A 23,545-nucleotide genomic window follows, 5' to 3' on the forward strand; every position below is an offset into this window, starting at 1 on the left:
AGAAAATTAATTAGGAAGAATGGGCTTGAGGGGTAAGGGGGATGAGAACTTGGGGGAGTGGGGTAGAGAGAGTGCTGAAACAATTTTTTGCACTGAGGACATCTGAAAGTGTGTGTGAACCTGAGTGCTGGGTTTAGAGGCCTCATTCAGGGGGCAGAACACAAAGCTGGGGACCACCCAAGAAGAGGAGTCAAATAAGACACTCTCCCCATAACACTGAGACCTCAATGGGCTACACCTTCAACCTAAGTGTAAACTAAAATAGGAAAATAATACAATTTTTAAATTTTTCTTTTAAAACTGGCATTGAAAGATGAGGAAAACTATCCATTCCATAATGGCAATGATTGGAGAGGAAAACCTCGAGTATTTGTAACCAAAACCCCAAATTCATTCGACCTGGGTAGAAGATAAAATCTTCAAGCAAGAATTTAACTATATGCAGTCCTCAACTAACAGCAATCCAAAGTATAGGCCCAAATCAAACACACTACTGTGACATCCCTGCCCTAAAAAGAATTTCTACAGCTCTGAAGTAAATTCTTTATATTCAAAACGTCACTAAACATGGAAAGAGAAAAAGAGCAGAGCAAAAAAAAAAAAAAAAAAAAAGGTGATCAATATGTGGATCTATTAAATGAATATTGCTTAATGCAATATATTAACCACAACAAAATGAAAATAGAATAAATATGCTAGCTAAGAATAAAAGATTGTTAGCAGGATGCCTGGATGGCTCAGCTGGTTAAGCATCCAACCTTGGTTCAGGTCATGATCTCTCAGTTTGTGAGTTTGAACCGCACATCGGGCTCGCTGCTGTCAGCACAGAGTCTGCTTCAGATCCTCGCCCACCCCGCCCTCGCCACGTACACGTGTGCTCTCTCTCAAAAATAAACATTTTTTAAAAAAGATTGTCAACACTTTTTATTACAGATTTATGCAATTTATTAACACATCTAAAATATAATATAAAAAAGATTTAGAGAAAAAAGACAGAGAAAGAAACACTACACAAATATAACCAAAAGAAAGTTGGCACTGTACCAGGTATCATGAATTACAATAACAATACAGAAATAAAGAGAATTGACACATAAATACAAGTATTTAGCAACAGACTAAAGAGCTCAGAAACACACCTTCATATATATGCAAACTTCTAACAAAACAGGCAAATAATAACCTAATCAAAAAATGATGGTGAGTCAAAAGACTATTTGTAAGAAGGAAGGAAAAAAAAGACATCAGACTTCTATATCCACACATACAAAAACCTATCCCACGAGTTAAAGACCTAAATGTAAAAGGCAAAGCTACCTAAACCTATAAGAAAACAGCAAAATGACTTTGATTTTCAGCATAGGCTAGGAATGCTTTAAACATAGACAAAAAAAAAAAAAAAAAAAAATGCTAGTCATGAAAAAAAAGGTTGATAAGATTAATTCAATGACATCAACGTTTGGGACTTTAGTTTATAACATACACACGCACGCACGCATACAAGTATAAAGGCAAGTCACAAACTGGGAAAATAACACTTTTCAACACATATGGTGAGAAAGCATCCACATTCAGAATATATAAAAATCCTAAGAATCAGTAACACTCAAAAGACTACTGAGAAAAATTTGGTCTGCCACTGTGATCTACAAACTGTTAAGAATGAGCAACACAGCAAAACACAAATTGTTGATTAATAAAGATCAGGGAACAAACAGTTGCATGACCCACTCCTTAGATATTTCACAAGGGTTCGTGTCTAAGAAACTACTAAAAGGTAACCCTACCCCAGCCTATCATAACAAATTTTTCCAGTATGACTTGAAAAGTTTTTAACTCAGAAATTGAAAGAATAAAAGTAATAAAAGTATCAAGCATATTCAATATCTCCTACTATTAGCAGCTCTTCTAAAAATTTGCTCCACTAATCTGAAAAAGTTCATCTGAACAATCAGTCCTTAAAGCACACTGTACCAGGAATCTGGAATTAAAAGAAAAATGCCTTAACACTAAATACTCATTTAAAATGTTTTTATGTAAAATATGAAAAGTGACCATCCAAAACACCATTTCAACTTAGTTTACATCTCTAGTAAGCTCATACTTAAGTTTCTATTTCTGGGTGGCTCAGTCGGTTAAACGTCCGACTTCAGCTCGGGTCATGATCTCATGGTTCGTGGGTTCAAGCCCACGCTGGGCTCTGTGCTGACAGCTTGGAGCGTAGAGTCTGCTTCAGAGTCTGTGTCTCCCTCTCTCTCTGCCCTGCCCCTGCTCACATGCTTGAGCACGCACCCTCTCTCAAAAATAAAAATAAATAAACATTAAAAACTTAAAAATAGATAAATAAATTTCTATTTGAAATCAGTGAAATAAAGTATGAACCCATTAGTCTTAGGAAAAACCTTAAATCTAGTTTCTCTATGTAAGACATACATCCGAATTGCTAGAATGACATGTTTACTGACATTTTAATCTTCCACTCTATGAGGAATTTTGATGTTTAAAATTCTTAAGTCTTTGGACTTCTGCTTGCAGGCAAGATGAAGTGAAATGGACCAAATTTACTCCTGAATGAAATAACTTAAAAACAAGAGAAAATGTGTGAAACAAATGTTTTCAGACGTTGGATACTGGAGAATGCATAACCGTAATCTTTGAGGGTAGGAAAAAAAAGTATGTAAGCCCTAAAACTACCTCAAGCCTACTGCCTAGAAAGACTTTTCAGGCTGCAACACAAGCATAGAAAATTTTCTTGCCTGAATCAATGCAAGCTAGAATAAAACAGAACTTTACAGTTACTGAAAGGAAAGGAAAATAAATTTGCCAACTTACAATTCTATACTCAGCAAAACCATCTTGTAAAAAAAAGGTAAAAGTACACTTCTCTAGATACGCAAAAGTTGAAAGAATTTAACACTAGCAGACCTACAGTCTAAGAAATGTTAAAAAAAAAAATTCTCAGGCAGTAGGAAAGTTATACCAGATGAAAATCTTGATGCAGAACACAGAATAAAGACCATCAGAAATGGTAACTGCATGGACAATTACAAAAGACATTTTTCTTATTTTTTTAATATCTCCTTAAAACACAACTGACCCCCCCCTCCAAAAATCAAGGTGGGGGGCCTCCTATCACTAATAAGCAAGTTTAACAAAGTCACAAGATACAAGTTCAATATACAAAAAATAAATTGCATTTTTATGCCCTAACAATGAATAATTGGAAACAAAATTTTTAAATGCCATTTATAGTAGCTCCAAAAATATGAAATATGTACATATAATTCTAACAAAATATGTGTAGCAGAATCCGTATGCTGAAAACTACAAAACAGCGATGATTTATTCAAAGACCCAAATAAGTGCAGAAATCCTATGTTCATGAATTAGAAGATTCAATAGCATTAAAATAACTCTCCCTAAACTAATTTATAGATTTAATGCAATCCCGAACAAAATCCCATCAGGATTTGTCCGTAGATACAGATGAAGTGATCATAAAATCTAAATGTAAAAACAAAGAAACTAGAATAGTCAAAATAATTTTGGAAAAGAATGACGCTGAAGGACTCCTATGACCCAATTTTAAGGCCCATTATAAAGCTACAGAAATCAATCAAAACCATGAGATGCCATTACATACATAACTGAATGGCTAAAAAATTTTTCTCACTTTACTGAGATATCACTGACATATAAACATCATGTTAAGTGTAAGGTTTACAATGTGATGATTTGATATACGTCTACATTGCGAAATGATTATCACAATAAGGTCAGCTGGCAAATCCATCACCTCATATGGTTATATGTGTAGTGAGAACACTTAAGATCTACTCACTCAGCAGCCAGCTCTCAAGAATACAATACAGTACTGTTAACTAAAATCACCAGGCTATACATTAGATTCCCCCCCAACTTACCCATCTTACAACTGAAGTTTTTACCTTTTGACCAACATCTCCCCTGGCAAACACCAATCTACTCTCTCCTTCTATGGGTTCTACTTTTTTAGATTCCACACACAGTTACGGTGAGATCATATAGTACTTGCCTTTTCTCTTTTTGACCTAATTCATTAGCACAGTGCCCTCAAGGTTCATGAATTTTTTTTTAATGTGACAATACCAAGTGTTAATGAAGATGCAGAACTGGAACTCTCACACATTGCTAGTGAGAATGCAAAATGGTACAGCCACTTTAGGAGACAATTTGACAAGTAAGTACAAAGTTAAACATACATCTATCACATGACCCAGCAATCTCACTCCTAAGTATCTGCCCTAAAGAAGTGAAAACTTATGTTCATACCAAAACCTATATACATACATACCAAAAACTACCGTTTATATAGCAGCATTATTCATAATCAATTAAAACTGGAAACAATTCAAATATCCTTCAACAGGTAAATGGATAAACTGTGGTACACCTATACAATGGAATTCTACTTATCAATATAAAGGAATAAAACTATTGATATAGCATGAATGAATCTCAAAGGTACTATTATGCTGAGTAAAAGAAGCCAATCTTCAAAAGACCACATAGTGTATACATTTGTCAAAAATCACCAAACACCTAAAAATAGGAATAGAATATATGTAAATTTTACCTTGAAGTTTATTTTATTTTTAAATTTTATTTATTCATTTTGAGAGAGAGCTCATGCACACGTGCGAACAGGGGAGGAGCAGAAAGAGAGGGAGAGAGAGAATCCCAAGCAGGTTCCGTGCTGTGAGCACAGAGCCCAAAGCGGGGCTCAATCCCAGGAACCATGAGATCATGACCTGAGCCTAAAGCAAGAGTCCGCCACTTAACCAACTGAGCCATCCATGGGCACCCTCGAAGTTTAATTTTTAAGAGAGGCTATATAAAAGTAAAAAACAGTAACAACGTGTTTTAGGGTTTGTAACATATATAGAATGAAAATGTATGACAATTATTCAAAAGACAAGAATGGTTGAGATGGAAGTACATTCTTGTTAAAGTCCATACTATGCATGACATAAGGAAAATATATTTGAAGGTAGACTGTGACAAGTTGCAGTTAAAATTACAGAAATTACTAGAACTGATAAGTATAATAATCAAGCTATAATGTCAATTGTATTCCTATACATGAGCAATGAATAATTGGAATTTGAAAGTTTAAAAAATACCACTTATAGGGGTGACTGAGTGGCTCAGTCAGTTGAGCGTCCGACTTCAGCTCAGGTCATGATTTCATGGTTTGTGGGTTCGAGCCCCGCGTCAGGCTCTGTGCTGACAGCTCAGAGCCTGGAGCCTGCTTCGGATTCTGTGTCTCCCTCTCTCTCAATGCCCCTCCCCCGCTCATGTTCATGCTCGTGTGCGCGCGCTCTCTCTCTCAAAAATACATAAACATTGAAAAAAAATTTTTTAATACCACTTATATTACTCCCCAAAAATGAAGTACTTAGGTATAAATCTAACAAAAATGTATATGACTTGTGTGTGGAAAACAACAAAACACTGATGAAAGAAACCAAAGAACACCAAAACAATCAGAGAAATATACCATGTTCACAAAATAGGAAATGTTATTAATATCAATTCTCCCTCATTTATATAGATTCAATGCAGTCCCAATCAAAATCTCAGCATGCTCCTTTGCACATATTGACAAAGTGATCTAAAGGTTATGTGCAGAGGGGGAAATGGGTGACGGGCATTGAGGAGGGCACTTATTGGGATGAGCACAGAGTGTTGTATGTAAGTGATGAACCACGGGAGTCTAGCCCAAAAACCAAGAGCACACTTTACACACTGTATGTTAGCCAATTTGACAAAAAATTATATTTTAAAAATAAAAAATAAAAATTTTGATATAGGAAATTAGCTTTAAAAAAATAAAGGTGATGTGCAAAAAAAGGAACTAGAATTTCAAAAAACAATTTTGAAAAAGAACAAAGTCAGAGGATTCCTATTATCTGATTTCAAGACAATATAATAAGCTGTGGCTTGACCACTAGTCAAGACAGTGTGGTATTGAGGAAAGGAGAAACATATAGATGAGTGGAACAAAACAGACAATCGAGAAACAGAACCATGCCAATACAGTCAACTGTTTTTGGACAAGGTGCAAAGGCAATTCAACAGAGAAAGGACTGTCTTCAACAAATGGTGGTGGAAAAACTGAAAGCCCATATGCAAAACAACAATAACAAAACCTCAATACACACTTCATGAGGCAAAATAAAGACATATTCACATCTATGAATACAGCCAGCCCACATAAAAAAAAGAAAATAATCTCAAAAGAAAGGTAAAGGATGCAGGAAGAAATGACAAGCAAACAAAATCTTAAACATGTGGGTGACAACTTCAACAGTAATATTTTATGTTTAAAACATATACAGAATTAATATGTACAACAATGATAGAATAAAGGAGGGGTGAAGGGTGAAGTTTCTATGAATCTTGCATTGCCCAAGAAAAGGGAAAATATACCACTCAGACTTTAATAAATAAAAAATACATGCCATAATCCCCTAAAGCAGCTGTTTTCAAAGTGGTTCACAGACAAATGGATGTCTCCTAAACCCTTTCCGGAGGTCTGCTGAGTCAAAGTTATTTTCATTGTTAATACTAAGATGTTATTTCGCTTTTTAACTCTGCTGACATTTATACTGATGATGCAAAATTAATGGTTAGTAAAACTGCTGGCAACTTAGCAGGAGTTAAGCCAGAGGCACCAAACTGAACCAGACATCGTCATTATCTTGACTACCAAGCACGTATAGTTTTTTTCTTGTTAATGTCAGTTTCACTTAAGAATATCCTTGATGTGGGGCGCCTGGGTGGCTCAGTCGGTTGAGCGTCATGAACAGCTCAGGTCATGATCTCACGGTTCGTGGGTTCGAGCTCTGCATCAGGCTCTGTAATGACAGCTCAGAGCCTGGAGCCTGCTTCAGATTCTGTGTCTCCCTCTCTGCCCCTCCCCTGCTCATGCTCTCTGTCTCTGTCTCTCTTTCTCCCTCTCTCAAGAATAAACATTTTTAAAATTTTAAAGAATATCCTTGATTAAACAGTAAAAATCATTTTATTAAATGTCAACCCTTTAGTACACAGCTTTAATAACATGTGTGGCAACATGGGAACTTCATTTAAAGCATTTCTGCTCCATACGGAGGTGCAATGGTTGTATTGAGGGAAAGCATACGTGAGGTTTTCAGTTGTAAACAGAACTAGTCTCTTTTCACACAACACCATTTTTCTTCAAAAGAATGACTAACGGGGCGCCTGGGTGGCTCAGTTAGTTAAGGGTCAGAGTCCTGATTTCGGCTCAGGTCATGATCTCACAGTTCTTGGGATCCAGCCCCAAGTCAGGCTCTGCACTGACAGTGGAACCTGCTTGGGATTCTCTCTCTCCTCTCTCTCTGCCCCTCCCAACTCACTTGCTCGTTCTCTCTCTCTCTCTCTCTCTCAAAACAAATAAACAAAAAAAGGAGAAGAATGACTAACAAACTATGCTTACTCAAACTTAGGTACTTGGAAGACATTTTCTTAAAAACGAATGAAATGAGCCTGTCATTTCAAGAAAAGCAAGTAGCAGTAATCTGATGCCAATGATCAAACTTGAGATGTCAAGCAGAAATCAGAAAGTTAGAAAACTTGTATCTACCTCCACTGTGAGCTTGACAGCTTCCCAAAATTTAAAGGTTTTTCCGATGAGATTGGTGATGGTATTAATGAATGTAATTTTTTGGCACTGTAGAATACTGTCTCTTGACATTGGAATAACTGGTATTACTCTCCTGTTCCTTCCTTCATGCTTGCCTAACGGCCCCAAACCATCATGTTACTACTTTGTTTCTCCAATCCTTAAAAACATTTTTTGCTACTATTCAAAGGTTACGGTATCTTTTCAGTATCTATAAAACCTGAAACAAATCCTCAGTGACACACCCTCATCTTTGGAAAGAAAGAAAAAGAACCCTGTGTACCATCATCAACTCACTGCTGCTCCCAAAGCCTATCAGAGTATCAACAAATCATGAAAGGTTACAAAAAAACAATATATAGTAATCATTTGTGACATATTCTAAATAATATGTCACTATGAGTAGGTCCACAAAACCCATTCTCTTTTATGGACAAATCAGACCTTGGGTTAACTAGTTCTTCTACTTCTAAAACCTTTGATAAAGGTGAAATGTCAGATGTATGTATTAGCAACAACACAATTATGGTAAATATCCTAGTGATGAAATAAATCTAAAGTGAGAGAACTGCAAAAAGAGAAGGATGCCATAGCTTTGAGATTTCTTCAGTATAGGGACTCTTAGCTGGACATGTCCCTATTGAAAAGGCAGGGAGAGTATGCTGCCCATAAAAATTACAAAGATATTGGTTCCTATTTGGGATAGGTATGTGTGTTCCAACCAGATGCGGTAGGATGAACAAAAGATGACCTTATATGGCAAAATATGTGATCAAGTTAAGGGTCTTGAGAGGAGGTGCTGCTCCTGGATTATCTGGGTGGACCCTAAATGCAATCACATGTATCCTTTTGTAAGAGAGGCAGGAGTAAAGGTTTTCAGAGAGACACACAGAGGGGACAGAGATGTGAAGACCAGCCACCAGAAGCTGAAAAGAAGCAAAGAAGTGATTCTTCGCTAGAGCTTCCAGAGAATACTGCCCTGCAGTCCTGTCGCCCTTGATTTCAGGCTCCTGGCCTGTAGAACTGTGAGAATAAATTTCGGTTGTTCTAAACCACCCAGTTTGTGGCAATTTGTCACAGCAACCGCAGGAAACTAGTATGAAAGAGTAGTTCTGTGCCCACTTATGTGAGTCTCATTCTCCTACCTGAGCTGTCACTTCGTGAACCAAAAACTAACCCCTACACAAAACTGCAAGGATTCTCGTGGAAGAGGAATGCCTGTCACTGCTCTGCTGGCATGCCGTTTCCTGTCCAATATCCTTCTATGTCAATCTGACATCAAGTGTGACTTAATCAGGTCTTACTTGTCTGAATGACTTTTGAGCCTAAGGCTCCCCAGTGGGCACTGCAGCTACTAATGGTATTTATAACACCAAAGTATCCAAACAGTTTACCCTTTTTAATGCCAGAGTTAAGTGCAGTGGATAAAAGTGTGGGCTCTGGAACCTTGGCTAGGTAGGTTTTGAATTTTAGCTTTGTTTTGTGTGGCCTTGGGTAAGACACTTCATCTCCCTGTGCTCTGTAAAACATGGATATTTTATAGCAACTACCTCATAGGATTACTGCAAGGATTAAATGAGTTAATACCACAGTTTAAGATACCAAGCAAAAATCCGAATTTTGGAAAACTTCTATCTACCACCACTGTGAACTTTATGAATCGTAGTTCATGATTTGCATCTTTGTCACAAACCACCTGTTTCACTAAGATTTTAAAGTTAATTACTGTTTGGCTGTACCTCATATACTCATATAGTTTTTAATTACGGTTATATCCCTTTCTCATTCCTGATGTTTTATATATATGCTCCTTCTGCCCTCTCCCTAAGCTTTACTAGAGGTACATATATTTTGCTCTTTCCAAAATCAAGTGTTGGATTCTTTATGAAGAGGTTTTAAATGCTGTACCACAAGTCACTTAGAATAGGACGTGTGTGCATATGATATTCGATACGTAACATCATCCTCTTTGCATGCCATTATGTTTTATTAAATGAAAGAGCTGGCTTTCCAGGATTGTGCACAGTCCCAGAAAAGGCCAAGTATTAGGTACGTTATCATGGAGGGGAAAAGATGGAGAACTAGTTGCCTATACAGGAATCACAGACAGTGCAAGGCCTTGCACGATGCAGTGTCACCAACCATCCTTACCAAATCCTTGCTTCTTCCCAACAGTTCCCTAGACAGATCACTTTTTCTTATCTCCGTGCATTGTGACAAAGATTCTCTCCTTAAGCAGACTCAACTCAGGTTGCTCTGAGGGCATTTTCAACCAGGCCTCAACATTTTGGACTTCTGTGTTTCTCTCTGCATTGTCCAATATTAGCAAGAATCCTGCTAAACTCGTTTGGCCAGAATCTACCCCCCCCCCCCCGCCCCCACCATCCTGCCACCCCACAGGTGATGTCTGATCACTCTAGCCTGACTTGGGCAACGTACTCTCTCCCTGCTCCCTGGGTATAATTCATTTCCCCATACTATATTCAGAGTCGAACCCAATCTCTCTCTCCCAATTCATGACCCCACTGCAGTGGTCCCTATGCCTTTTGCAAAAGCCTCCCTTAAATAAAGCCTGCCTTATCATCTATAACAAATATCATGAATAATTTTCTCCTCAATATTTGGTTTATAAGGTCTACTATGACAAAATAATTCTTTTTTCCTAACTTATCTGTATAGGACCTACTCTGTTCTAGAATTCTGTCATACACAAAATCAGATGCTCTAAGTCACCACTCCTCCCTCCGCCCCTCCCCACACATATGCCTCTGATCACTTCTCTCTCTGGCCAGGATTAACTCTCATTCGTGTATCTATCCCCAGGTTACACGCCAGGGTTGTCACTCTAAATCATCAGATTTCCCATAACTGGCTTAGGCTATCTACTAGTCATTTCACCAAACTGACACATGTAAGAATGAGAAGAAACTGACTTTTTCCTATGAAGGTAACATCAAATAATGAAAAGTTTGAGCCAACATGCATTTCTCAGACCTGAGGGATATAATTTTTCAGACAGACTAAGGCCATTACCATGATTTTTCAGAATACCAGGTAAAGATACAATCCTGAAAGTTGTGGGAGGAAGAATGGAATAAAAAAAAAAAAAAAAAACAACAACAATTACACAAAAAATGGCTCACCCCAAACACAGAAAGCTAAAAGGCAAAGAAACTGGTATCAAAATTGGTGAAAAATTATTTCCAACATCACATGATCTTCTATAGCAGATAAACTCTCAATCAAGAAGCAGAAGAACAAAGAGAAACAATGCATCTAAGAAACACAGCTGCAACACAAAGGTGAAGACTTGCTTCTTCCAAAGATGATAAAAGGCCAAATGATACAGGAGGAGAGAAGAGGGCACCAGGAATGATTTATGAGGAAATTATCCAGACTGATAATCAGACAATGTATCTGAAAAACAGGAAAAAGTATTCAGAAGCAACTGATAGTTGTTTGGCAAGAATTAGTGACAGGAACCCATGGCAAACAATAAAAGTTATTAAAACTTAAAAACAATTAAAAGCAATCAGCATTAGGAAAACACTTTTAAGTAAATATACATCATAATATACTTCTTGGCTTAACAATAAGGTAAAAGTTGTTTTATTAATTTAACCCAAAGCTGTTATACTGGAAGGACAGAGAAAAAGAAAAAGATGATTAAAACAATACAACTTTATCCTCCATACTAGAAAGCCAACAGAATGTAAATGGGGGAAAGGGTGAGGGAATGACAAAAACAGCATTATAAGCATATTATTTAGAAAGATGCAAGTAAATCCCCAAAAGTAACAGTGAAGTTTTGAAGGTGGTATCTCACAGGACAGTGAAGGACTGCTGTTTTCCACTATACTTCTTATAGAACCACTTGTTTTTTGTTTTAATTTTTTTAACTGTGTACCTGTATTTTCTTAACTGAAAAAAAAAAGAAAAGCAATACATGGGTAAGATATGCAAACAAGGGGCTTAAAAAATACAAGTGAACATTGGAGGGCGGGGGAGCTATGGGACTAAAGGAAGTAAGTAGGTTAAAAAAAAAAAAAAAAGCCAGTTAAGTAAGAGGAAAATCAGGAAACCCTTGGTGTGTCAAAGAAACTGAAAGAAGAAACCAGTCTACTGTGATGAATGTCGCTGAAAGGTGAAGTGAGATATAAGTAAAATAAAAGGAGCCTGACATGTAAATGTCATAGGATATAAGTAGCAACAGCAAAAGGCTACCTAGAGCAAGAAGGACCACTAGTCTAAAACAGCAATGATCTAAAAGCTACCATCAGAATATACAGGCAAACTTCTCATTTTGAGACAAATCAGCATCCATTTCTTGCTCTGCCTGGGAGCATCCATTTCTTGGCTCCCAGGTATTAAAGCAAAACAGTAATACTGGATAAATTCCTGTCTTAACACAAAGGTAGCTTGTTCTCTATTCTGTTTTATACAACCTACTGGGTATTTGATGGGATTGAAACTCTCATACCTGGGAAAAAAGAACAGACCTAACAAGTGGATTCTGATTCGAGAAGATTAATAACTATCTTCATCTCCTGTGCTTGGATTCCTTTTCTTCAACCCAACGCTAGCTTTAGGAGTTTGATAGCTAAGAAGAGAAAACTAGGTGACATGAAGTCACTGTGGGAAAAAGTTTTTAAGACCTCCTGTCCAGGAGCACCTGGGTGGCTTAGCCAATTAAGCGGTTAAGCCCGACTCTTGATATCGGCTCAGGTCATGATCTTGCAGTCGTGAGATGGACACCGGAGCTGGGATCCTCACTGAGAGGAGCCTGCTTGGGATTCTCTCCCCCCACCTCTGTGCTTCCCCTGCTCATGTACGAGCTTGCACATGCTCTCTCAAAAACAAATAAATAAACTTAAAAAAAAAAAAAAAAAAAAAAGACATCCCCCCCCCCCCCCAACTAAAAGAACACCAAATAAAACCAATCTTAATAGGATTTTTGTAGACACTTGCATTGTATCTTTTTTATAATTTTTTAATACTTTAATGTGGTTAAAAAAAAAAACACATAACATTAAATTTGCAATCTTAGCCTTTTGTAAGTGTAGTGTTAAGTACTGTATATTCACGTAGTTGTGCTGAAATTCTAAACGCTTACCACTCCCCTTCCCCCATCCCACCTCTGGCAACCACCTTTCTACTTTCTGTTTCTGTTATTTTGCCTAGTTCAGATACTTCATATGAGTGGAATCCTATGGTATCTGTCCTTTTGTGATCAGCTTATTCCATTTAGCCTAAGGCCTTCAAGGTTTACCCATGCTGTAGCATGTGACAGGATTTTCTTCTTCTTTAAGGCTGTGTGATATTCCACTGTGAGCATATACTGTATTTTCTTTATCAATTCATCCACTGATGGACATTTGGGTTACTTCCACCTTTTACCTGTGAATAATGTTGCAATAAACATGAGTGTGCAAATATCTCTTCCAATTCTTTTGGATATATACCTAGAAGTGGGATCACTGGATAAGATGAATTTTTTATGTGTCATCTGGTTATAAAGCAGAGAACCAAAACTCAAAATGGAAAAACAAAACAAAAAACTGTGTCTCAGCTAAGAAAATATCTGAAGATAAATGCTTAAAGAAGAAAGAAAAAAAAAAAAAGGAAAAAAGGGGTGGTTTGAGAGCATGGCCAGGTTAAAGACAGTACAAAATAAATGTTCTACGTATATAGCCCCACCAGCGCCAAAAAATGGTATTGCCTCTCTTGAAAAATAAGCTCGCAATTAAATTTAAACACATGCTTAACCATCTGATCCAACCATACCATTCCTGAGTATTCATCCGGGAGAAATGAAGACCCACGTTCCCTCAAAAACTTGTACGTGAATGTTTATAGCAGCTCTACCCATAATTGCCAAAAAGTTGGAAACAACCCAAGTGTTCTTCAACAGGTAAATGGATAAACTGTCGTATATGCATGCAGTAGAACACCATGCCGCACAAAAAAGGTGAACTATCAATACACGTAAGAACTTGGATGAATTTCAAGGACATTATGCTGAGTAAAAAGTTAGTCTCAAGAGGTTATATATTGTATGGTTCCATGTATATGACATTCTCAAAATGACAAAACTATAGTCATGGAAAGTAATTAGCAGTTGCCAGGGATTATGGGTTGGGGAAGGGTGTCATCACAAAGGAATAGCATAAACTCTGTATTCCCAAGGGTGGTAGGGGTTACACCAATCAACACATGTCTTAAAAATTTATAGAACAGTAAACCAAAAGAAAAAAGTCCATCTGACTACATGGTAATTTCTAAATTAAATAAATAACACTAAAGAACCATTTCAGGGCTCTGGAAAATGACATACAACAAACTTAAAGTATTATTCAAGAAAAACCAATAAACTACAAGAAAAACAGTGGGATTCTGCAGTATTCACCTGGGTACTCAAAAGATCCTGGCCCATCAAGGTCCTTGGGATAGTAATTCTACCAGGGCAGTCAGAGAAAGCTGTGAAAATAGCTGCTCAAATGACAAAGGGGGCTGGCCTGACTCGAAACTGCATGCATAAAACAATAGCCATCTCAATGCTGAACAACTGAGGGGAGGAAAGCCAACATCACAGCTGTCTGAAGCTGAAGGTGCAATACTGGTAGGGGCAATCATAAAATCAGCCAGAAATTTTACTGGGTGACCTGAGGAATGAGACAGCCATAGTAGACCTTGATAAGCTCCCACATATTCCTGGGAATTTGGAAAGCTGTACAGACATTCAGGAGAGAGAAGAGAGATCTCTAGCTGTCCACCCAGACCTTCGCTCAAGCAGAGGGTATGAACTTGAAATCTGATCTCTGAATGTGGTCCCAACAGACACACAGACATTTCAAGTAAAGGATACCTTATTGGACCAAGGTGTTTAAACACAACTTCTTATTTATCACTGGTGATCATTAAACTATACTTGACCCAGAGGTGACTTCTAGGAAGCCAAACTTAAAAAAATAAAACCAAAAACTAAGGAAAAGAACAACTGAGCACAGACCTCAATGGTCATACACTACAGACAAAAGAGATCATAGAATTAATCTAGGCAAGTCACTAAACAAATAAACAGCAACTGATCTTGGAGGTTGACAGGGGTCAGAATCCAGAGTTGCTACAATGTTATTACTGAAAATGTACAATTCTCAACAAAAATTTATGAGACATGCAAAGAAACAGACTTTTAAAAAAGGCTGGGGAACTATAAAGGAGATTAAAGCGACAAGACACATAATACAAAACGCGATCTGGATTTTAAAAATATCAACTATGGGACACTACGGGAAAAATGAGAAAATTTTAATATAGGCTATATATTAATTAAATAACAGTATTATGAACATTAAATTTCCCAAAAGTGAGAACTATACTGTGGATATTTTGGGCAATGCACTTGTTCTTAGGAAATCCATGCTGGAGTATTCAGGTAACTTTCAAGTGATTCAGTAAAACATGAAGAAAAATAGCACACACACAAATGTGGCAAAATGTTAACAACTGGTGAATCTAAGTGAAGGAAATTACAGATACTGATTGCACTATCCTTTCAGCTTTTCTGATTTGGTATTTCCACCCACCCCCCACCAAAAAAAAAAATTAAGAAAAAACTGGAAACAAATATCCAACCATAGAACAATCCAACAATCAGTGGACTGATTAAATAATTCCAGCACCTCCACTCTAGTTAAGCATTCTAGAATGGCTGAAAAGAATGAAACAGTAATATATTTTTGATACTGACAAAGCCTCTGAAGCCATTTTAAAAGGCAAGTTATTGAACACTGCATACATTTTTGAAAAAGCAAATACAACCACAAACATGTACAGAAGCACCAGGACAAAGATAAATAGAAACTGGTAACAGTAGAGGGACAGGGGAAAGCTTTTAGTTTGTATTACATTATTGCTTTCCTCACTATTTGCATTGTCTACACATATGCATACACTACCTTTTTATTTTAATGTCAATAGTTATCTGGGGGTTAGTCTGAAGGTATGTTTCATTTTCTTCTTCAGACTTAGAGGACAAAAATGAGGAAACTAAGAAAGGGGGAACATAGATAAAGGGAATTCAACAAGCCTCAGATTCTCTTTTCAGTAACTGAATACTTTGAAATACTTGTTCTTTTCTTCCAATAATAAATGTTTAAGGTTACTTTACTATAAATTTTAATAAAAACTCAGCGGGACTTTTTTTTTTTTCTTTGAAAGGAGATGCGGCAAGGGAGGCGTACTCCTGAGTTTAAATCCTTCCATTCTGGAATTTACAACAGCAGTTCACCATTGACAGCTGTATATGCCTGGGTGTGCCTACATTCTCTCATCTAAACTTCACAACCACCCTATGAGAGAGTACAGCTTCTAGTATCCCCTTGTTTGAGGAAAGTGTGTCACTGAGAGACGAAGTGACCTACCTGAGGTCACACAGGTAATGAGCAGCTGAACAAGACCAGGCTGAACTCCACAGCACCTCAGGATGACTTCAAATAAGATAACAAGTAACACACTAAGCAGTTTCAGACTGCAAGCCACAACCAAATGGAAATCAACTAAGTAGATTAAGATCAGATTTTTTTTTATGAAATAAATATTAGAATGGGTCATAAGTTGTAAAAATAAACATTTCATAAAATTTGTGTTTATTATAGGACTGTGCATAGATGCTGAACTGCAATGTAAAATCCATCATGATGGATCACGGTAAAAACATTTTTTTAAATGCTGTTTTATTATGTTCCAGTGCACAGTGACCACTGTTAAATTCCATAAGCATTTGGGGCACCTGAGTGGCTCAGTCCGTTGAGTGTGTGACTCTTGATCGAGGCTTAGGTCATGATCTCACGGTTCTTGAGTTCGAGCCCCAGAGCCTGCTTGGAATGATCTCTCTCCTCTCTGCCCACCCCTTCTTGCTTGCTCTGTCTCTCAAAATAAATAAACTTAAAAAAAAATTCCATGAGCACCTGTATCCTCACATTTTTCTCCTAAAGTACACTTAACAGCTGAGAAATTTAGGGATCTTAGAGATATAAACATTACATACATAAATTATTTCTGAAGTCTCACGTCCTAACCTTAAAGTTCATATAAATTTTAGGTTGTTTCCCTAAGTTATTTTAACATAAAAACTCGTTGTCTAGCCCCAAAGTCCTAAGTAAAACTGACATTCCTGGGAGATATTTAAGTTTGATAAGCATCTACTTCCTCCTCCATCCACTATCAGGACTCTAGGTTGAGCAGAGCTGGAACTGGTTACTGTTATTTGGTTCATCTACCCCCAGAAATGCAATAAATTTTAAATCACAAAGCTCTACCTTTCTGTGGTGTTCATGCTGGGTGATATCAACGGTTTCTCCAAACCTCAATGTACGTATTTACAAAATATTCCTGCTTGATCAGAGATTTAAATCATAAAAACTTCTCTTACAAACCCCCTCCCCCAACAAAGACAAGAAGCTGAAAAGAAAATCCTGAGCAAAGGGCATGAATGGACCAAAGAGGAATTACTAGACAATAAACATAGGGAAAATATATTGAATCTCATTAATAGTGAAATATTCAGTTTAAACTCTGAAATACGCTTTTTACCAATAAGACAGGGAAAAAAGTTAAGCTCAGTATTATCTAGGCTATTTTTTTTAATGTTCATTTATTGGGGGGGGGGGGCGCAAAGAGAGAGGGACAGAGAATCTCACACAGGCTCCATGCTATCAGCACAGAGCCTGACACAGGGCTTAAACCTACAAACCATGAGATCATGACCTGAGCCAAAATTGAGAGTTGGGCGCTTAACCAACTGAGCCACCCAGGCGCCCCTATCTAGGCTATTAAAAAAAAAACTTTTTTTAATGTTTATTTATTTTTGAGAGAGAGAGAGAGAGAGAGAGCATGCACACCGGTGGGGGAAATGCGAGGTGGGGGGGCGGGGAGGAACAAGAGGATCCGAAGTGGACTCTGTGCTGACAGGAGAGAGCTCGACACGGGGCTTGAACCCATGAACCCTGAGATCATGAACTGAGCCCAAGTCAGAGGCTTAACTAACTGACTGAGCCACCCAGGCGCCCTTGGGCTATTTTAAAAAGACGCTGAAGACACTTCAAATGTAAGCAATCTTTTCTGAGACATTTTAAATGTTTTCCACTTGACCCAGCAATTTTGCACATCTAGATATTTACCCTATGCACAACTGTATAAAAATATATACAAAGGGGACGCCTGGGTGGCTCAGTCGGTTAAGCGTCCGACTTCACTTCAGGTCATGATCTCACAGTCTGTGAGTTCGAGCCCAGAATTGGGCTCTATGCTGACAGCTCGGAGCCTGGAGCCTACTTTGGATTCTGTGTGTGTGTGTGTGTGTGTGTGTGTGTGTGTGTGTGTCTGCCCCTTCCACACTCGCACTCGTCTCTATCTCTCAAAAATAAACATTAAATATATATGTGTGTATACACACACACACACACACACACACACACACAAAGATGTTCACTACAAAACCAGAAACACAAATTCTCATCAATACGGAATTAATTAAATTATAGTACAGCTACACTGGAGATACCAAACAGCCACTTTTATTTATTTATTTTTTTAATATATGAAATATATTGTCAAATTGGTTTCCATACAACACCCAGTGCTCATCCTAAAAGATGCCCTCTTCAATACCCATCACCTACCCTCCCCTCCCTCCCACCCCCCCATCAACCCTCAGTTTGTTCTCAGTTTTTAAGAGTCTCTTATGCTTTGGCTCTCTCCCACTCTAACCTCTTTTTTTTTTTTCTTCCCCTCCCCCATGGGTTTCTGTTAACTTTCTCAGGATCCACATAAGAGTGAAAACATATGGTATCTGTCTTTCTCTGTATGGCTTATTTCACTTAGCATCACACTCTCCAGTTCCATCCACGTGGCTACAAAGGGCCATATTTCATTCTTTCTCATTGCCACGTAGTACTCCATTGTGTATATAAGCCACAATTTCTTTATCCATTCATCAGCTGATGGACATTTAGGCTCTTTCCACATTTTGGCTATTGTTGAGAGTCCAAACAGCCACTTTTAAATACAGGAAGGCTTGAAGGACTGACATGGAAAAATGTCCAAGACATATGACTGTTAAAAAGCAAGTGTCAAAACATTAAATACTGAGGAGCTTTTTTCCGTAAGATGGTGTTAATATATGCAATGGAAAAACCAGTCCAGACTGGAGCAAGTTAGAAGGCTTACAGAAGAGGTATCCTTAGTAAAATAAAAACTGACCAAGTTCTTCACACATCTTGACATCCTGAGAAAATGATTTAGACAACTGATGAAGAATCAGAGGGTGACAGCAAGTCAGTGATAAGCACACAGAAAAATAATCAGAAATAAAATTATTAAATTCATGAGAAAGTACTGCAGAGAAACATAATTACATGACCCAGCCATTACTAGAGTTTACACAGTCACAAATCAAACATCAAATACTGAGGTTAATAATACAAGTATAAAGAGTACAGTAGGACACTGAGAAAAAAAGAAAGATAAATCTTCACCTTCCGTAGTGGAAAATAAAAAATGCTTAAACCTGGAAAAATCAAGACAACCCAAGCATATCACTTACAGTCATGAAGGTAAATATGATCAGAAGAGGTAAAACTTAGGAAAAGAAAATAGAGGGAGCTAGGGGATACAATTTTTATGAAAAATTTTTAAGTTTTCGTTTTTTAAGTTTATTAATTCTGAGAGAGAGAGATAGAGAATAAGCAGGACAGGAGCAGAGAGAGAGGGAGAGAGAGAATCCCAAGCAGGTACTGTCAGTGCAGAGCCCAAAGCGGGGTTCTAATTCATGAACTGCGAGATCAGGACCTGAGCGGAGTCAGAAGCTTAACCGAATGAGCCACCCAGATGCCCTGAAATTTTATTGTAATTTTATGTGTATAATACCGTGTTAAATTTTAAAGAAAAGGTTAATTGCAAATCACAGAAAAAGAAACTAATGGCCAGTAAACCATGGGGCAGGGGGCAGCCTCTTTCATGAGGTTCAATATTCAATAATATAGCTTCTGTTATGAGCTAGACACTAAGTGCTATTTATATATTAATTCGTTTAATTACAGCAGCCCTTGATCAAGGTACTGTTGTTCTCCCATTTTACTGATAGGAAAACAAATATAATGATCTAACCATGGTCAAACTGCTAACAAATGGCAAAGTCAGGATTACAACCAGAGAGGCTGCCTCCAGAGTCCATATGCTTAATCACTATTCTAGACTAACTAAAAACATGTTAGGTTGGGAAGAAGTAACTAGGGAATGTTCATCAAATTTCCCTTAATACAGGCTTACAAAGTGGTCTGAGTACAAACTGACAAATTTCAATGCAGAAAAAAATGTATCTATCAAAAATACAAATGCATGCATATGTACGTATGTGCATATTGCTAGTGTATGTGTGTGCATGCGTGTATTATCCACCCTCTTTTACCAGAGCAATTCTAAGAATTATTCCTACAAATAAACACACACATTGTATAAAATAACATATATACAAGATTGTTTGTACCAGCAAAATACTGAAAACCATCTAAATAAATACACATCAAAAGTAATCAGCAGACTTACTAAAAATATGAATCCTTGAATGCACTTAAATACCCCATGAAGATTAAATACATCTTATTTAGACATTATGACAACACCCTTGATCATTTAATAATGACGCATCTCTTTTGACATTCAGAAGTGGATCACTAAAGTCCTGTCATTAAGTCTACATTGGTTCACTGGTGAGTCAGAGAATTCATTAGTATTACTGGTTTTGAAAAATGCTAAAAGAGAGACAAACTTTATTTACTCTAGAACATCCTTACTGCATATGGTCCACAGAACCTTTTTGTTGTGAAAGCAATTAAAACCTATTGGGACAACACTGTTCCATGTAATGGAGGTGGAAAGCCCTGGACTAAAGCATGCATTAACTATAAATAAATGTATGGCCTCAAAACTAGAAATATTTGTATTTGCACTGAGGATACTGATTATATATGGTACCTGACCTAAATCTTTTCTTTCACTCCTACATCATTCCTTACTCCCTTTCATGGTACGTTACTCCATATATCTTACATAGCACCCATATTTAAAACAAAAAGTCTATAGGACATTCCTGGGATAAGATAAATAAGATAAGGACATTCCTGGGATAAGATAAATTAAGAATTATTCTTCATCAAGAAGTATTATACAGAAGCAGATTTAAAATAAACACAAAATCACAACTACAAATTTATTTAGGATTTCTGCTGCTAGCAAAAATGGAATAAAATGACCAGATTTACCCTGCCACCACATTAACTAATAAACCAAGAAAAATATACGAAACAATGTTTTTAGACACTGGACAACAAGCAATAAGGGCAGTGGTCCCTGAGAGAGAAGAAACAAATGAGGTAACCCCTATGACTGCCCTCAGCTTCCCACCTGGAAGGAGTTGTCATGCAATGTCAAAGGTAGGGGAATGCAGGTAAAGTGCAGTCCCTCAGACACAAAAAGAAGCAGGAAATGAGAGGGGAGAGAGCTGTAGACAGAGCACTCCTGAGACTTACACAGCCCATCTCCTCCTTCAGTCCTCAGATGAGTAACAATGAGTGCATGAAGGTAAAGAACCACCTGAAATAAACAAGTGGAAAAATCCACCTAACTCAAACAGTGCCAAAAAGAGTTGCTATTCCCACAAGTCAGAGTGGAAAAACTTCATAATACCAGGAGCATCCAGAAGAATCCCCAGAAAGATACAGTAGCTCAGTAGGGGGGGCAAAAGTAGCCCAAGACTGTTAAGGGAGAAGAGAGCAACCTTTAAAAAAGCAAGCCTCAAAATGACCAAACTATTTCTAATTAGCTTAATTTCATCCCAAAACAAAGTTCAAAAATATTTTAAAAGAAAATAGTTCTATCCAGAAACCAATAAGATAAAGTTCACACTGTCTAGCATCCAATCAAAAGTTACCAGGCATGGACACAATCGAGAAACTATGACCCATAAAGAGAAAGCCATTCAAATGAAAAATTAATCAAGAGTTATACAAGTTACAGCATTAAAACTGTATTTCGTAAGTTCAAGAAAGTAGAGAAAATCATGAACATGTTAAGGAAAAACAGAGAAGATATAAAAAAAGACAAGTGAAAATTACAATGTGTAACGTAAAAAACATACTGAATGCAATTAAGAGCAGATTAAATTCTGCAGGAGAAAAAAACCAGTTAACTTCAAGCCTGATATACACGTAATTGGAATGCAGTTAGGAGAGGAAACAGAAAACTGTATGAAGACAGAAGAGTAGAAAATTTCCTAAATTTGATGAAAACTATAAACCTACATGTCCAAGGAGCTCAACAAACCTCAAGCACAAGAAATGGTGTAAACATACATACACATGTGCGCGCACGCGCGACACACACACACACACACACACACACACACACACACACACAGTTAAGACCTAACCAGGTTGCTTAACACCAGCAATAAAATCTTAAAAACAGCCAAGAGAGGGGGAGCAGGGATGCCTCTCTTCCTGTAGAAGAAAAAGATAAGAATGACAGTAAGCTTCATCTCAAAAACAATGTAAGGTAGAGAACAGCAGAGCAACATCTTTATAAAACACTGAAAGAAAAAAAGCCAATCTGGAATTCTATACCAAACCAAAATATCTTTCAAAAATAAAGGTGAAATATAAACTTTTGCAGACAGACAAAGGCTGAAAGAATTAATTACCAGCAAATCTGCGCTACAAGAAATGTTAAAAGTCCTTCAGGCAGTAGGAAAGTAACACAAGATAAAAATCTAGCTCTATACAAATGAAGGAACAACAGAAATCGTAAACATGTAAATATAACTTTTTCATATTTATTTAAATCTCCTAGGGGCACTTCAGTGGCTCAGTCGGTTAAGCGTCCGACTTTGTCTCAAGTCATGATCTCATGTTTCGGGAGTTTGAGCCCTGCATCGGGCTCTGTGCTGACAGCTCAGAGCCTGGAGCCTGCTTCAAATTCTGTGTCTCCCTCTCTCTGCCCAACCCCTGCTCACTGGCTCATGCTTTCTCTCTCTGCGCTCTCTCTCTCTCTCTCAAAAAGAAATAAACGTTAAATAAATATCCTTAAATGATAACTGCTTAAAGCAAAAATAATAACTTACTGTGGAATTGATAACAAATGTAGAAGTAAAATGAATGACAAAGTCCAGAAGAAGTAAAATAGTAATGTACTATAGTAAGTTTCTTACAGTATCTAAGAAAAGGTAGCGTTACTTGAAAGTAGACTGTGATAATGAAACATGTATACTATAAATCCTAAAGTAACTACTTAAAAAAAATTTTGAACAGGGGCACCTGGATGGTTCAGTAGGTTAAGTATCCAACTTCCTCTCTGGTCATGTCGCCATCTGAGGGTTCAAGCCCTGCATCAGGCTCTGTGCTGACAGCTCAGAGTCTGGAGCCTCTTCAGATTCTGTGTCTCCCTCTCTCTGCCCCTCCCCACTCATGCTCACTCTCACACGCGCGCTTTCTCTCTCTCTCTCAAAAATAAATAAACATTGGGGAAAAAAATTTTTTTAATTTGAACAAGTAGGATACCTAATAGTTTAAAATAAAGTAGGCAAAAAAGTTTTTTAAAAAAACTCATGAAAACTACTCCACTAGTCCTATGAAAGGTAGAAACACGGTAGGAAAAAGAGAACAAAAAACAGAATAGAAAACACACAAGATGACAGACCAAATCTAAACATAACAGTAATCACACGAAATGCAAATGGTCAAGACACCCCAATTAAAGACAGGGATCAGCTGCCAGTTACAGAACAAAAGGGCATAAACTTTGCTT

The 23,545-nt window shown here is 37.4% G+C and overlaps 1 protein-coding gene across 9 annotated transcripts in view; it reads right to left on the reverse strand.

Annotated features, from left to right (window-relative positions):
- KDM6A (lysine demethylase 6A) overlaps positions 1–23,545 on the reverse strand; it is a 207,132-nt gene that overhangs the window by 147,002 nt on the left and 36,585 nt on the right. The window contains exon 1 of one of the 9 annotated variants that reach the window (XM_081793063.1): positions 12,954–13,228. The exons of the other annotated variants lie outside the window; for them this stretch is intronic. Coding sequence (XP_081649189.1) covers positions 12,954–13,019 — 66 coding nt within the window. The 5' untranslated portion in view covers positions 13,020–13,228. Of the gene's footprint in view, positions 1–12,953; positions 13,229–23,545 lie in introns of those variants that run through there. 9 annotated transcript variants of the gene reach the window in all.

Source organism: Panthera onca, chromosome X (assembly GCF_046562875.1).
Source record: "Panthera onca isolate mPanOnc1 chromosome X, mPanOnc1 haplotype 2, whole genome shotgun sequence".
NCBI classification, from domain to species: Eukaryota; Metazoa; Chordata; class Mammalia; order Carnivora; family Felidae; genus Panthera; species Panthera onca.